At 37.4% G+C, this 18012-nt stretch overlaps 1 protein-coding gene across 6 annotated transcripts in view; it reads left to right on the forward strand.

The window, feature by feature from the left end:
* Positions 1-18012, forward strand: part of LOC134732545 (putative uncharacterized protein encoded by LINC01549) — a 64377-nt gene that overhangs the window by 14332 nt on the left and 32033 nt on the right. For 2 of the 6 annotated variants that reach the window (XM_063618481.1, XM_063618486.1), the window contains exon 4: positions 3129-3629. The exons of 3 other annotated variants lie outside the window; for them this stretch is intronic. In XM_063618481.1, coding sequence (XP_063474551.1) covers positions 3129-3270 — 142 coding nt within the window. In that variant the 3' untranslated portion in view covers positions 3271-3629. Of the gene's footprint in view, positions 1-3128; positions 4517-18012 lie in introns of those variants that run through there. One more of the 6 variants, XM_063618482.1, reaches the window with a different exon arrangement.

Here is an 18012-nt window from a genome sequence, read left to right on the forward strand (position 1 = left end):
ACATCTCTGCATTTGTCTTCATTCTTCCTGCCTTTACAGTGCCTAAAGGTCAGCGTAGGACCTTCACAGTTTTTTTCTATGTGTATTCACAAGCTTTGGCATGTGTCCAGCCCTATACATTTCCATGGACTTCTCAATTTCCTGTAATACAATGGAGCTTTCTAAAGACATGCAAAGCTTGTACATACATCACATACCCCAGCTTTTTCTTTTAGAAATTTTTGGCCGGGCTCTTATTTACTGGTGTTACTGTTTTAGGCAGCATTAGGTTAAATAATTGCTGCTGACTGCGTTGGTCAAAGGTTCCATGGAAAAGGCTACTGGCACTGACCAAGGTCTGAATCAGATCAAATAACAACAAGCCCTGAGAATGGGTTTTCCAGGGACTTTCCAGACATGGAAAAAAGTAACAGTTCTCTGAATATGGTTTTCTTAGTTTTGTTCTGCTATAACAGAATATCACAGGCTGTGTAATTTATAATGAACAGAATTTTAGTGACTTAGAGTTCTGGAGGCTGGAAAGTTCAAGATCAAAGGACCAGCATCTAGCAAGGACCTTCTTGCTGTGTATCCCATGACAAAAGGGCCAAAAAGAGAGAGGGGCAAAAAAGGGCTGAATTTGTCCTTTTATAAAAAATCCACTCCCACAATAATGCCATTAATCCATTTATGAAGGCAGAGCCCTCATGTCCTAGTTACTTCTTAAAGGTCTCACCTCTTAAAACTGTTGCATTGGAAATCAAGTTTTCAATACATGCTTTTTGAAGTATATATTCAAACAGTAGTATTCTGCCCTGGCCTCCCAAATTTACTGGAGAAAGATCACTGAGACTCTCAGAGGAAAGTCTCAGAAAAAAATGAAAACTTATGAAAAATATAGAGTTTTATGATGAGAATTTTTTTTTTTTGAGCCAGAATCCTGCTCCATTGCCCAAGCCGGGGTGCAATGGCAAAATCTTGGCTCACTACAACCTCTACCTTGCAGGTTCAAGCAATTCTTCTGCGTCAGCCTCCCAAGTAGCTGGGACTACAGGCGTGTGCCACCATGCACAGCTAACTTTTTTTTTATTTTTGGTAGAGATGGAGTTTCACCATGTTGGCCAGACTTGTCTCAAGCTCCTGACCTCAGGTGATCTGCCTGCCTCAGCCTCCCAAAGTACTGGGATTACAGGCATGGGCCGCTGTGCCTAGCCTGAAAATTTTCATGAGAAGGATTTTTACACAGATGGTAGAAGTATGAGGGGATATAGCCTAAGATACAGAGAAATCAAGCAAATGAAAATATTAGGATATGTTTTACATCTAGAAAAAAAAGATGTTGAAGAAAGGGAATCTAGTTGTAGTTTGTTACTTGGCTCAGTATTAAGTAATAGCTTGCATACTCATAGTAATACAAACACTGAAATGAAAATAACCAAAATTTGTGATATAACAGTGTAACAAGATGGGATATAGAGATGGGTATAAATTCCTGTAATAGCAGTTTAACAAATATTGTCTGAAACTGATGTAGTGATAGCAGAATACACCTATTATTGAGCAATTTTGAAGTCAATTCCAGAAGTAAAATTTGAACATAGTTGCTCCTGAAGAAGATGAAGTTTACAGGAGGTGTGTGTGTGTGTGTGTGTGTCTATAAAACGTCTCATAATGATATTTACTTTTAGCTAGTAAATACGGACCACATTCAGCTCAGTTTTGGTGATGTGTTTAGCATGAAGCTTTATGGTAAGTGGCTGGAAACTGAATGAGAGTAAGAAGTGTACTCTGTTTTTCAAAAAAATAGTAAGCTAGTTTTTCAAAAACGTTGACTGGAAGAGTAGGGGAATAAAGCAGAAGGGCAAGGTAAATGTTGATTAATGATTGGGTGACTTTATTGGCCCAATATTTATTTTTAGAAAAATTTTTAAATGTGTATAGACTGAGAGAGAAATACATGGTAAGAAAATTTTAGAGAATAAGGCTGGAGAGGTTTGAAAAGATGCTTCTTTCTCTGAGATTCAGTGGAGGGCTAAAGGGATGAGAATGAATGTAGATAGATTTCTATGAAGACAGATAAGGAGCTGAGGACTTTTTTTTTCCCTGGTAAACCTCTAGAATAAGAATAAAACAAGGTTATTCACTGTGAAGTGAACTGATTGGTTTTTGAAGGGAATGATGAGGATTTGAAATAGCTGCTTGGGGGATTGGCAATTGGCACTGACACATATAAAATGCAAGTGGCGTGGAAAAACCAAATGATGTTTGAGCCACTATGAATTTATTATCACTCAATATACATAAGATTATGCCCACTACCCCTGAATTCACTATCAGGTAATTAGAAGAAATCAGCAGTGCTCAGTGGTTTGGGTGTGAGAGTGGAGAACAGGGATTGCTAGTCAGGATCGGGGTGAGGAAGTTAGAGTTAATTTGGATAAAAGTACCCTGTTAAAAGAGCTAGAAAAAGAGTGGCCCAAGTGGCTATGCTTGTGTAGGGAAGGAGGTAAAGTCAGGAAAATGGTGTATTCAAGAGACTAATAGTATCTATAAGGTTGAAGAAAAGTTTTAGTGAGATAAAATGGATTTTGAAAACTTACAAAAAAAAGAAGTTGAGATGTAAATTTTCTGTCAACCAAATAACTTGCTTTGTGTAGTCTCCTGAGGTTTAAGTGAAAAGCAATTTAATTTTTATTTATGTAATTATATTATCTGTAAAGACAAGGTATTTGCATATTTAGATGGGGAATGATGTATTGATGTTGAAAAGTAGGACAAATGGCCTCTACTCCTTCAAATTTGAGGAAGAATTTATTAAGGAAATGTGATTTCAGAAGATTTTTAAAGGATGGTAAAAAAAGAGTTTTTGAGAAGGTAGGGTGAAGAGGGCAGTCCAATTACTGCATAGGAGAAATGGACTGAGAATTGGATAAAGAGAACCATGGGTTTTAATTCTTAACATTCAGAAGTGTCTTTCCTAGGAAAACGAGATCCAATTGGGCCTATGTTCTTAATCTCCCCTTGGGTTAAATCTCTTTCTTGTTATCTCCCTGAATAATGTGTGTGTGGTTGGATGTTAAAGCTCATGAATTCTCCTGAATGACATATTCACACAGCTAATCAGCTTCCTTTCATTCTGCCCCTTCCAGCTCTGCTTCCTCAGCCACAGCTGCTGATTTAGCTGCCTCTGTTTCCAAAGCAGGAGCTGGAGAGTGGAGTGGGCATGAGAAAGTGTGCCCCAGAGAGGAAAATGTAAAGAGTGGAAGAGGAAAATTTAAAATAACAAAGTAACTCAAAATGGGAACGGGGGATTTGAATAAAAATATTGTTTATGAAAACAATGGAGTTTGTGAAAGGAATGAAAATGGTATCGGGGAAGAGGAAAGGTGAGGAAGAACATGAACAAAAGGATGACAATGTCAGAAAGTGTCTTAGTCGCTTTGAGATTGCTGTCTTGCTGGTTTGTTATGAAAATCAATAAGTGTGGGGCCTTTATTCAACTATTTGTTCTTACCTCTTTTTCCATTGTGAACGTGTTTGGGAATAGATGTCACATGGAAGGCACAGTCATGGATGTACCCAGGTTTGTGTGTCATTTGTAGCACACCAATTTTAATTTTATTCCTTTATCTTTCAGCTAAGAATGTATATACATTTTAAGCAAATAGGTAAAAGTGATCTTGTTCCAGAAATAACCACTTTATTTATTTATTTATTTATTTATTTATTTATTTATTTATTTTCTTTTTCTTTTTTTTGAGATGGAGTCTCGTTCTGTCATCCAGGCTGAAGTGCAGTGGTGCAATCTCAGCTCATTGCAACCTCCACTTTCTGGGTCCAAGCCATTCTCCTGCCTCAGCCTCCCAAGTAGTTGGGATTACAGGCGTGCAACACCATGCACAGCTAATTTTTGTTAGTAGGGATGGGGTTTCGCCATGTTGGTCAGGCTGGTCTTGAACTCTTGACCTCAAGTGATCCACCTGCCTCAGCTTCCCAAAGTGCTGGGATTACAGGCATGAGCCACTGCGCCTGGCCACTTTATTTTTAAAATATAAAATCTTTCATAACTTAACTGTTATCACAGATCACTTTTCAGAACTCTCACAACCAACTAAAACACCTAGGTCAAAGACAACCATGATAAGTTACTTCTGAAATTTTGTATGCCAGTTTGCTGTGTGATACAGAGTAGTTTCTTTATATATACATAAGTAGCTGGGGGAGTAGGAGTTGCAATCAATTTGGCGAATAATTCTTGAGCATCTCTAATGTTCTAGGCACTTTGATCTTGATCAGTTATCATAAACTCTCTGAGAGCAGTATCCTTGTTGATTCCGTCACCTTTTCTTTCTCCAACTTTTCCTCCTCCTTCTGACAGCCATTTCTGTCTAATATATACTATGTTTTCTACAAATAAGTGCATAAATTATGGGTGCTTTGGTGCTAAAGAGAACAAATGATGTAGAATCTTTCTTCAAGTACTATTGTAAATGAAGAAGAAGAAAACATATACAATTAAAATGTACAATTAAGATGGCGATGGTTGTAATTTCTTCATGTGTGAATGTTATTTATTTTCTCCCTGCCCTACACTAGCGTTATTCAATTCCTGTGTCATCTAAAAAGTGATATATTTTCCAAGGAAGTTCTAAATTTTGGAAGATGCAGAATCAGGAGTATCTGAATACTGGAGCAAAAACCAGATAAATAAGAGGCTAAGTCAGTCTAAAAAAAGTAAAGCAAGAAATGCCATGGGTACTGGGTAAATGGGAGAATTTACGAAGTTTTAGCTGTGAATTATTTTAGAGCAGCTGAAGGAAGATATGAGAAAGAATTAGGAAAAGGCAAAAGAACTTTTTGAGAAGTGTTCTCATGGGTTATAAACTGCAAAGCACTTACAAATGTCAAGATGTGAATACAAATTGAAATTGTATTTTAAATATTTGGATTGCTGGTCTGTCGTCTGAACATACTTTGTGTGTGGAGTGAGTCATGTGGCGCCCCAGTTTTTAGACAGGCTACATTATTATTTTAAAGAGATAAAGCAATTAGTTTCAATGGAGGTGGCAAGGTATTTCGGGGGCCAGAGTAAAATTCTAATGAGACATTGAGAAAAGCTTTAAAAAGAAGGTAATATTTTAATGGGTCTTTGAAAGCTGTGTAAAGTCCTCCTTGGGGGAGGGAACGAGACATTCCATGATGAAGATAATGTCTGTGGAAATACCAAGTTGTTGTAGGAAAGCATAAAATCTGTGTATTGGAACATAAGTTTTATGACTCCGTGTGGTGGGAAATGAAGATGAAAAGATTTTTTATAACTACTGCTATTTATTGAATGCTTAGTAAATGCCAGGCATTGTACAATTATCTTAATTGTTGCAACAAAGTTTAACTGCATTCATCATTATAGCCAAGGATGAATAGTAAAAGAAGATTGTGAAAAGAATCCTAGTCAAAATCGTTACTTAAAGGATAGGCAGAGAAATAGAAGACTAAAATATGAATGATCATGGGTAGTAGAGACTCAACAGAAATCAGGGTTCCAAAGCAGAGGAGAAATATTTCTAAAAAGTAGGTGTAGGCAACAATGCCAAACTTCAGTACTTTGAGGGCTGAGAAAAGAGTAAGAGCTAACCTTTAGGAGGCCATTGTTGACATTTTGGGAGAGCATCTTCAGTCAAATATTGGAAATAGAAATGACAGTACAGGAGGCTTCAGTGAATGTATGATGAGGAGGTAGAATCAGTAGAGAACCAGCTGCTCTTGAGGATTAATAGCCCTTTAAAGAAGGAAATGGGAGACTGACTCAAGTTGTCAACAACAGCTGAGAATCTAACAAATGAAGAGAGAGGAAAAATAAAGACAGAGGGATTGATCTATGAGAGATAAAAGATCACTGATACAGGCAAGTCTGTGGGAGGGGATGGGCTCTAAAGCCAGGTAAAAGAGTTGGGCTTGGTAGGGAGGGAGACTGCACCAAGGCAGAGCTGGAGGGAGGTCTTAAGTGATGATGTGATTCTAAATTGATTTCTTGTTTTTACTGTTTTGCACCACGTCTCCCTATATTTCTGTAGGGATAAGCAGCCAAATCAAATAACTAGATTATTGTAATAATTCCAATGCAGCCCTATAGGATCCTGAGTTTGCTCCCAGTCTTTGGCCAGAATCAATAGTTCCAGCCAGGACTTCTTTATAAAGTAACTGTGGCTTCCCTGACAATAGGAAGTTGCTAGGGTAATGCAGAAATATGACTCGTGCATCAGGTCAGCTATGTTTATGTCTAGAAGCCCAACATGGACAAAACAGGACATAGTATCAAACACCGGCTATGCAGGGCCTTACGTGTGCCTTAGCCCCCACCCCTGACCCACTCTCTGAGCAAACCTTCTGCAGTGGATCCCTTAATTATAACACCAATCACTTCAAATAAGAAGTTTAATCATTCAGCCATCCCATAATATTCTCGGTGTGTGCGGTTGCTCAGAAGCACAGAATTCTGTCCAAGTGCATTCACCCTATAGTCAGCAATCGCTACATACAATTAATGCTGGACTCCATTTTTGGGATGCTACAGTTAATTTTTTTTTTGTAGGGGAGAGTTTTTCCTTACTTAATTGAAATCTACTCTTCAGGCAAGGAGAAGAACTCACTAATTTTCAAAACATAAGAACAGATGCTCTGTTAGGGCTGGCTTCATGAATTGGAAACGAAACATAAATTACATGGTGTTATTTGAGTGCCTCGCCAAACAGTAAACTGTCTTCTCTTACTTATCTGCTGTCTAGTACCTCAAACGCTGGCATTAGAAAAAAACAAAAAATGAGGTGGGTGGTGGTGTTGAAGGAGTCCTAATCGGTTAACCCTATAGAGAAATTCCTGTAAATATAGCATTTCTCAAGATATTCCACTTTATTCAATCAGACCTTCAAAAGCTCCAAGAAAAGAAAGACCCACCCCCCATTTCATAGACGAATAAACTGAAGTTTAGAGGTTTAGTAACAAACCTATTTGAGGAAGTGGCTAAAACAGAAGGATAAGCCAGGTCTTTGCAGTTCTCAAAGCTTCTTATTCAACCCCTCACTTAATGGAGAAATGAATTTGCCTAAGAGGCAGGACAAAATCGTCCTGAGAGCATAGGCTTTATAGCCAGGTTTGAAGCCTGGTATCTCTGCTTCACATTAAGAATTACCATTTTTTGAGCACTTAAAATGTGTCAGGCACCATGCTGTTTGCTTGACAACTGCTCTCACTTATCTATCATACACAGAGCTGCAGGGTTGACAGTATTATCCACTTTTTAATAAATACAAAACTGTTACTCAAAATGATTAATTCACTGGAGATGGGCCAGTTAATGGGTGATGGAGTCAGGATTTGAACCCTAGTCTGCCTGGTTTACTCCATTCTGCTTTGCTGGAGTTTGTAGCTAACATGCCATGTGACTGTAAGAAATTCACTTTAGCTTCAACCTCTTTATCTTTTGAATGGATATTTTAGCACATACTTTGTAGTATGTTTTGACAATTAAATCAACATACAAAGGAAGCATCTACTATAATATCTTTAGCTGCTTCAACAGCAGTCATGGGCCTGTTTGTCGCTCTAAGTTGCTCGGTTATTTACCTTTGGAGCTGGAGCTACACGCTAGGTTTTCTGATTTCCAATTTTCCTTACGTTGCTGTGCAATGCTGAGAGAAGAGTCTTGTGAGGCAGACAAAGAAACACAAGGAGGAGGAAGAGCAAACAGGACAGAGTAAAAGGGAGAGTTGGCAGTGACAGTCACAAATGTAATGATGGGCACATGGCTAATCAAGAAGGGACCCTTGGGGCGGATTCAGTCATGTGTGCAGGGGAATGGCTGTGAAGCAGAAATAGCCCCAGTGGGAAGGCAGGCATTGATGGATGTGAAAGCAAGCAGAGCCATCCTTTGGCTTAATTTCCCATTTATTTGACTTGAGGTAAACTAGAAGAAAAGATCCATTTAAAATGGATTTCAAATTATGAAATTAAAGAAGCTGCAAATTACAGGTATAGAAATTACAGATGATCTGACCGCATCCAACTACAGAACGGATCAAATAAATATGATTAAAAGATAATTGGAGTTTAAAACGGATATAGTGATTGTAAGAAAGGACCAGCCTGTTTTGAATGAGTTCACTCATCCATTTCCTGTTCATTAAGTACTACTCAGCCCCAGCCAAATGGGAGGCACCGTGATAGCAGTGAGCCATACAGAACTGAATAAAGAATGGCCCTTTCCTCAAAGAGTTCAGTTTCTGGGAGTGAAACATATGGACACAAGTAGTTATGATACGGCATGAAAAGTCCTATTAAAGAGCCTTGTACAGAGCATTGTTGGAGAACAGAATAGGAACATTTAATGTAGCCTCGAAGAGCAATTTAGGAAACACTTCACTCATAGTTAAAATGATCATTTTCTTGAAGGATCAGTAGCAGTTATTCTAACGGAAAAGAGGGGGAAGTTTCTTCCAGAAAGAAGAAATAAATACAAAGACACAGAAACATCCTGTGCTCAAGGATACGCAGGATGTTATGGCTGCGGTGTTGGCTCCATGAGGAGAAGTGGTAGAAGGTGACACTGAGAGCAGATGTTAGGAGTTTGGAATTCTACCTGTGCATGATGGGACAGAGCAGCAGAAGCAGGTGGACTAAGGTCTCTGCATTTATCTAGGTGAGATGAGAAAGGCCTGAAAGAAGGAAGCAGAATGAAGAGAAAGGCCAGAGAATAATATCTTTAGCCTCTCCAACACTGTTTTTTTCTTTAAGATCCCATATAACTTGCTATTTAAATTACCTAAATAAAAGTTCCCATGTACTGTAACTAGTTATTTCTAAGTACATACCCAAATAAAAGAATTATTTTTTTAGATCACTAGGCAGCAGCTTCCTTCATTGGTCGACTTCTTTGTCCAGTCTTCCTCTGCTGTCTTCTCCCGGGCCCACTGTCCGCCTCTCAGCTCCTTCAACAACTCTAGGCCCTCACCTCTTCCCCAGCCCAGTCCCTGACTCCAAAATAGGGGGAAAGATGAGCATGGAGCTGGTGGGAGAGATCCTCTGAAATGGGTGAATATTTCTGTTGGGAAAAATGTAGACTAAACCAAGGCCAGGCCCCATGGGTTGGTGGAATATTGAATCGTAGTTTTGGTAATATGGCTCCACTTTGCAAAGCAGAGTTACAGTTGGGAGGCAGCAGTCCTGACAAATCTATGTAGGAAGTCAACTCAGCTCAAAGGTTCTGAAGCTCATTCAGGTCTACATTAAGAGCAACAACGCCAACAGCTCCTGATTTAGAGGGTGCTAAGTAGAGGGAAGCATGAGAGCCAGAAGCAACTAATTACATATACATATACATATATATGTATATGTATAGATATAAAATGATAATATATGTTTAACATTTAAATTTTAGTAATTTACTTTTTTGTATTGTAACATTTAGAAATATTTTACTTGCAATAAAATGCACTATTTCGTTTAGTTGCTTATCCAGAACTCATAATATTAAATAAATCACCTTAGAAGATAAAACACCAGTATTACTATAGGTATCTTAATATTAGATACAGAAATACAAGGGCAGTTGCTTTGCTCTGGTATTATAATCACTAAATGAAACAGTTTTCTTATTTGAGGAATTGCCGTATGTTAAGGAGAATGGTAGATATTCCAGAAAAGTAGGGTAGACCCAACTTCCAAAAAGCGGATAAAAAAATTTAAAAACTATAGATTGACAACTCCTAGCCTTATTTTGGAATGAGAAAAATACAGGAAAATCTAAACAAACCTAATTTCATTTCCTTTTTGGAGATGCTTTGAAATTCTATAGACCAAAAGAATGCTGTGGATTTAGATATTTTCATTTCAGTAGAATGACATTTGAAATTTCTTCATACAACTAACAAAGGGATGATAGTTCCATTAGGTGGCATTTAGACCTGACTGACCCGTCTGTCACTTAGAGCAACAGATAGCAAGCTTTTGCTATACATTTCCAGAAAGCAAATAGTGTTGGTTTTATGGCCCATGGTCACTGATGCAACTACTCAAGTCTACCACTATAGCAGAAAAGCAGCCACAGATAGACATAAATGAATGAACATGCCTGGGTTTCTAATAAAACCTCCTTTACAAAAACAAATGGCAGGTCACATTTTGCCTGCAGCTTTCAGTTCACCAATTCCTCCATGGCTTAGAGTGTTAAATATCTGGTTGAGATTAACCTGGACTAACGTTTTCAGTGACGTGCTGTAGGTCCCAACTGTGACTGTTTTGTTCAAAATATTATCTACAATGTTGATGAGATGTAATGCAAGTTTATCATATTTGTGAGCAATAAGCACTGATAAGAAACAGTTAAACTTTTAGAAGACAAGGTTCAAAATGGTTTAGAGAGACAAGTAGTGAGCAAAAATAAGAAAGATAAAATTTAGTAGGGATAAATGTCAAGTTGTACACTCAAATTAAAAAAGAGCCCTAGATGTATGGGGGGGCTTTGCCTGACAGTAATTCATGTGAAAAAAATCTCTTTGTCACTGACCAAATTGTTTATAGTCAGCCAGTGATGTGAGGTGGTTACCAAGAATGCTGAGGATAACTTTGGCCGCACTAACAGAGCACAGTGTCCAAGGCAAGGGCAGTTGTGATCACATTGGGTTTGGCATGGACCAGAGTCCCCTGGTGGGCTGTACTCAGTGTTAGGTATCATGCCTTATTAAGTATTTTGCATGTAAGACAAATACCCATTGGTTTGCAGAAAGATACAAAAATCCAAGATGTTTATTCCTAGAACTGATGTAAATACTTTATAAATATGTGTTTAGTGGAGAAGATATTTAATTTTTTTGAATTGTTGAAAGCTGTCATTTGGGGAGTTGTAAAAAATTTCTGCCTTTTTTAGAAGAGATGGGGATGGGGTTGTCCCAGGAAGAAATATATTGAAAACCATTTTTAGTCACATATGACCTAATTTTAGTTTGGGAAGCTCTAAATTGGCAAATTAATTCAAATGAAGATATTTTTGACTGAGATCTTAAGGGTATCGTTTAGGAAGGTGAACTTGGATATAGTAGAAGAACCCTGGCATTAAAGAATTAGCTAATTTTCTCCCAGTCTGAACTCCAATCTGAATTTTGACTGCTGTATGCTTGAAAATTACTTTTTTGAGGGGGCTGATATATGTGTGATATATGTGTAGGTGCATATGTATGTTCTTACCTAAGTAAGTCTTTGTTTACTAGGGATTGGGAGTTAAGGCTAGAGTACAAAGACTATATTAATTTGGAAGACAGGCTGTGACTTGAACTTGAACTAGGCTTAGTCAGTGAAGTACCACCTGGCCTGTCTCTGTATGTTCTCATGCTACTGGAGATACATAATCCTGGAATATTGTGATATTCTTGTCCTCATTATGTAGCTCAGTTCACATCCTTATGGACTGGAATGGAGTTTCCCCTGAATGGAATGAATAGTTCCTCTGTCAACAATCTTGAGAAAAAAATAGGCAAGCCTTGGTCTGGAGAAAGGAAAGATTCTCTATTCTTCTGGGGTTGAAGAGAGTTTGGGCTGGATCTGTTCTGGGTGAAGACTTCTACTTCATTTGTTTGGGTTGACCTGGACCTATGAATTATTTGCAGGAAGTTTCCAGGGACTTAGGTTCGGGTTTGCCTGGTGGGCACCAAGGCCCACACTTTTACTGGAAGTTGTTAGTTCTCTGTGTTGCTGTCTGTTATCCCCAGGCCTTCTGTAATACCTAGCTGAAACTATAACTTGAGCTCAGCAGGTCTTTGAGAATTAAAAAAGATATATGTGGAAAGTGGCAGTAACCTGAAGTGGTTAGTTATGAGTTGGCAAAATGTAAGCTACAGGAAGGAAAGAAGCAATCTAAAGTGAGACAATTGCCCAAGATGACATACATCAAAGAAGATAAATTTGTGGAACAAGTGTACTTCCCCGAAAGTCCCAGAAATATCCAGAAATCACAAGGAATAATTTTCGTTAAAAACTGTACTTCAAGTGGTCTTAAATCACTGGAACGTGATCTCTTGCTATTTGAGTACTAAAAGGAAGAATGGACATCCATTTTGAGTGTGGCAGAGGAAAGTTGTATTTCCCTTTCTCCACTCAGAAATTATTCAATAAAAAATACAAGCAGGATGACATACAATTTTGTCTCTGACAAAACCAGAAAACATCTGAAACACTGACCACATCAAACACTATCAAAGAGCTATCAAATGCCGTGAAAATCAGGTAGAGCTGGTGGAAGAGAGAATACTATTGATTACAGTCCTAAAGGGCCAGCAAAGCACACTTTTCCAAGGTAAGAGGCACTTTTCTTCTTTTCAGAAATGGGTAGAGGGTACATAACTTGTGGGTGGGAGACTTAGAGAGGTTCCTCTGTGAAGGAGGCAATGCTAAGTGGAGAATCACACAGACAAGCCCTATCAGTTTGAGGCAGTCTGGTCATGGGGCAGGAAACTTGATGGAGAGATGAGACTCTTTCCATAGTGAATATCTCCAGTGCTGCCTCCCTATCTAAGTAGGATGGAAGTAAATGCTGAAGAACCTAACTGTATTACTAGTGAGATATAAAATAGCACAACTGCTTTGGAAAAAGTTTGTCGATGTTAAATAGTAAAACATACAACTATCATTCTCCTCCTAGACATTTACCATAGAGAACTGAAAGTCTATGCCCAATAACGACTTGGGCAAAGTATACATGGCAGCTTGATTTGTAACAATCTTGAACTGGAAACAGCCCAAATGTCTACCAACAAATAAATGGATAGGTGAATTGTGGTATGTCCTTAAAATACTACTCAACAATAAAAGGAAAGATACACCCACCAACATGGCCAAATTTCAAAATACGGTTTCCTGGCATAAGGTATGAGGTGTGGAGGCGTAGGAAGAAGACATTATAAAGCAACAAGAGCAAATTTTGTGGATTATGAATATGTCTGTTATTTAGTTTTTTTATGATAGTTTTATGTGTGTATATATATATGTGTATATATATGTGTGTGTATACATATGTGTGAGTATATATATACATATATATGAAATATACATATACATATATATGAAATTGTATGTATATGTATCAAATTACATACTTCAAACATTTATAGTTAACTGTATATAAATTATACATCAATAAAACTATTTGAAAATAATAGGGCTGTGATACCTCTGGACTAAATATGGTGATTGATTATAATTCAATTGAGAGCAAGTAATTTGATCTCCTGCGTTTTTTTAGAATAACACATTCATCAGAATACCTGTAATAATGAAATTTAAGTTGAATTTCAATGTCATATTTTAAAAAATATTCTCATGCTTCAGAAGGACTTACATGCTATGAGAACTGTTGCCATTTCAGCTTTATTTCTTACTTGGCTGAGGAGAATAAACAGCCTTAAGAGGCAAGAGATGTTTGTTTGGTTTGGTTTGGTTTTGGTTTTTAATTCCCATGCCCATCCTCCGTCTCTTTATGCCTAGAACAACAGTGCTTTGATGATAGTGGATGTTTGATAAATGCCTTGACCTCATGTATAATTAAAGGGCCTAAATAAAGGGTCTTAGTTGCTTATTAAAACATCCGGGAGTGTAAATTAGTTCAACTATTGTGGAAGACAGTGTGGCAATTCCTCAAGGATCTAGAACTAGAAATAGCATTTGACCCAGCAATCCCATTACTGGGTATATACCCAAAGGATTATAAATCATTCTACTATAAAGACACATACACACATATGTTTATTGGGGCACTATTCACAACAGCAAAGACTTGGAACTAACCCAAATGCCCATCAATGATAGACTGGATAAAGAAAATGTGGCACATATACATCATGGAATATTATGCAACCATAAAAAAGGATGAGTTCATGTCCTTTGCAGGGACATGGATGAAGCTGGAAACCAGCATTCTCAGCAAACTAACACAAGAACATAAAACCAAACACCGTATGTTCTCACTCATAAGTGGGAGTTGAACAACGAGAACACATGGACACAGGGAAAGGAACATCACACACCAGGGCCTGTCAGAGGGATGGGGGGTGTGGAGAGGGATAGCATTAGGAGAAATACCTAATGTAGATGATGGGTTGATGGGTGCAGCAAACCATCATGGCACATGTATACCTATGTAACAAACCTGCATGTTCTGCACATGTACCCCAGAACTTAACGTATTAAAAAAAATCTACTGATGGGGAAAACTCTACTAAGAGTATAACATAATCTTAAAATATAAGATAGAAAACATTCAAAGTAGCAGAATATAGAAGTATTTTCAGCCTTCAGGTAAATATTTTTTCCCGGTAAATTGAACTCTCTGAGTATGAAAACAAAATTTTGTTCTGTTTAGTAAGTTTGATTAAAAGAATATAGGCATGAGTGGTAAACAGTACAGGTGTTGTTGCTAGTAAGATAAAATGACGCTGGACAAATTGTTTAACCACTGTTGACTTTGTCATTTGATAATAGCAGTATATTCTTTATAGGGTTGTTGTAAGAATCAATGAAATAATGCATGTGAAGTACTATAGTGGATGCTATGGTATGACCCGAAATCCCTCTTCCTGTCCAAAGCACTTATTTTTAGAGTTGCCTGAATGTTGACTCCTGAGGGCTCACAGCTGAGTTCTCTCTTCAGAAATTATTCTGGACTAAAGGAAGCTGCCTAACCCAAGGGTACACCATCCCCTCAGGAGCTGCCTCTATCCAATGACTAGTCCTTGTAGGGATAATGGGCCTAGCTCTCTTTCCACAGTTAGGGCAATGTTCAAGGGCCATCCCAGCTCCAGACCTCCCTTTAGGATTCGCTGAATGTATGGTTCAATTGCATTGCAGTTACAATTCCCCTTCTGCCCAATACTGTGGCCTTTACTCAGAGTTGTTCTTGAGAGTAGTCCCTAGTAAGTTTCCTGCATGCAAATTTAAGAGTTTAAGCTTCTGTTTTCCAGGAAACCCTACTGCTATGGTTTGAATGATAGTCCCCTCTAAAATGCAGGTTGAAACTTAATCCCCAGTGCAACAGTAAGTGTAGCCTGTGGGAGGTGATGAAGTCATGAGGGCTCTGCCCTTGTAAATGGAATTAGAACTCTTATAAAAGGGCTTGAGGTTGAAGGCAATACCCTTCTGCCTTCCATCATGTGAGGACAAGTTGGTTCCCTCTGGAGGACTTGGCAACAAGATGCCATCTTGGAAGCAGAGATTGCAGCCCTTACCAGACACCAATCATGCCAATGCCTTGTTCTTGGACTTCCCAGCCTTCTGAACTATGAGAAATAAATTTCTATTGTTTATAAATTGTCCAGTCTGTGGTATTTTTTTATAGCAGCATAAATGGAGTAGACACCTAATTATCACAGTTAGTACCAGAAGTTGCTATAGAAGGCAGATGCACTAATTCTGCCAGGATTTTGATTGGTATTGTTTTAAATCAATAGATCAGTTTGGAAGAGGGTTGATATCTTTACATATTGAATTTTCCAATCCATGAGTATGATACATATTTCTATTCATTTCTTTAATGTTTCACCACAAAGTTGTGTGTGTGTGTGTGTATGTGTGCAGTGAATGATAGAAATTTAATTGCACATTTATTCCTGAGTGCTTTATATTTTGATATTATAAATCGTTATATAGAAATATAACTGTTTCGTACTATATTAACTATGCATCTCACATTGTTAAATTCATTTCTTAATTCTCATAATTTGAATTTTCTTTGACAGAGTCTTGCTCTGTCACCCAGGCTGGAGTGCAGTGGTGCAATCTTGGCTCACTGCAAGCTCTGCCTCCCAGGTTCACACCGTTCTCCTGCCTCAGCCTCCTGAGTAGCTGGGACTACAGGTGCCCACCACCACTCCCAGCTAATTTTTTGTATTTTTACTAGAGATAGGGTTTCACTGTGTTAGCCAGGATGGTCTCGATCTCCTGACCTTGTGATCCGCCTGCCTCAGCCTCCCAACATAATTTTTTAATAGATTGTTTTGGAGTTTTTATGTCACAATCTTGACTGAGATAACAATATTTCTATTTCTTGCTTTCTACTCCTTATAATTTGTGTCTCTTTTCTTACATTATTTCAATCGCAAGGACTACTATACGATGAGAAAAGGAGTAATATTAATGAACATCTTTGTCCCATTCCTGATTGCAGGAAGAAATCTAATATTTGTCATTAAGTATAATTTCTATAGCTTTAAAATAAATACCTTTTATCATATTAAGGAAGATCATCTATGTGCCTAATTTGTGAAGAGTATTTAACATCAAATGCATTGGGCTTTTATTAAAGGCTTTTTTTTTTTCTTTTTTGCACCTACTAAGATGACCACACAACTTTGCTCCTTTATTCTGTTAATAGAGTAAATTTCACTGATTGGATTTGTGTAAAATGTTTTTTTTTCTTTTAATGTTGGGAAGAAGATAGTGGTAAAGCCATCTGGTCCTGACATTTTCCTTGTTAAGAAATTTAAATTACAGATTTAACTTTTAAATTGTTAGATAATTATTCAGATTTTCTGTTTTTCCTGTTTTAGTTTTGTTGTTCTTTCTAAGGAATTTGGGCATTTGAATGTTCAAGTTTATTGTCTTAAAGTTGTTTATCCTCTATACCTTTTTAATGTCTTTAGCATATAGATTATAATCCATTTTTTTTTTTACTTCTGATAGTGGTAATTTGTGTTTTCTTTTTCTCTCCTCTCAACTGTTCTATCCTTCCTTCCTCTTTCTTTCCCTACTTTCCTTCCTCTCTTCTTCTCTCCCTTTTTCCTTTCTTTCCTCACTTTCTTTTCTTTTTTCTTTTCTTTTTTTTTTTTTTTTTTTGAGACAGAGTTTCACTCTTGTTGCCCAGGCTGGAGTGCAATGGTGTGATCTCAGCTCACTGCAACCTCCACCTCCTGGGTTCAAGCCATTCTCCTGCCTCAGCCTCCCTAATAGCTGGGATTACAGGCATGCACCACCACGACCCGCTAACTTTGCATTTTTAGTAGAGATGGGAGTTTCGCCATGTTGGTCAGGCTGGTCTCGAACTCCTGACTTCAGGTGACCCACCTGCCTCGGCCTCCCAAAGTGTTGGAATTACAGGCGTGAGCCACTGCGCCTGGCTCTTTCCTCACTTTCTTTCTTCTTTCCTTCCTTCTCCTCCTTCTCTCTTTCTCTATCATGCTTGGTAAAGCTTATTAATTTTATTTATCTTTTCAAAGAAATAAATTTGCAAGAATTATCCTTATTATACATTTGATCTCGATTTCACTAAATTCTGCTCCTTATTAACTTCTCCCTACTTTCCTCACATTTAACATACTATTCTTTTCTAGCATCTAGAGGTGAATACTTAGACAATTAATTTTAAACTTTTTTTCCTTTTCAATATGTTCATTTAAGGCTATTAATGTTCCTCTAAATATAGGTTTAGCTGTATGCTACAATTTTTTATATCACAGCTTTACTTTTATTCAGTTCAAAGCATTTAACAATTTTCATTGTGATTTCTTTTTCTACTTATGGGTTAATTAGAAGTCTATCACTTATTTTCTAATTATGGACATTCTAATGATATATTTTTTTAAAATACTTATCTCTAGTTTAATACTGTGGTTAAAAAACATGCTCTGTATGAATTCAGCCCTTTCAAATTTGTTTAAAATTGCTGCATGACCCAGTGCATGGTCAGTTTTGGTAAATATTCTTTCTGTATTTAAAAAGAATGTGTATTCCTCAGTTGTCAAGTGTAATATTGTATATTTGCATATAAAGTCAAATTTGTTAATCACATTGTCATAGTTTGTTTATTGCTACTAATTTTTGTCTGCTTTCTTTTTTGGTTACTGAGAGATGTATGTTGAAATTCTCCAACAATGACTGTGGATTTGTTTATTTCTCCTTTAAATCCATCAGTTTCTGCTTTATGTATTTTGAAAACATGTTACTAGACAGGCAATAAAAAATTTTATATTTTCCTGTTGAATTGATATGTTTATTGAT

The sequence above is a fragment of the Symphalangus syndactylus genome, chromosome 15, assembly GCF_028878055.3.
Source record: "Symphalangus syndactylus isolate Jambi chromosome 15, NHGRI_mSymSyn1-v2.1_pri, whole genome shotgun sequence".
Taxonomy (NCBI): Eukaryota; Metazoa; Chordata; class Mammalia; order Primates; family Hylobatidae; genus Symphalangus; species Symphalangus syndactylus.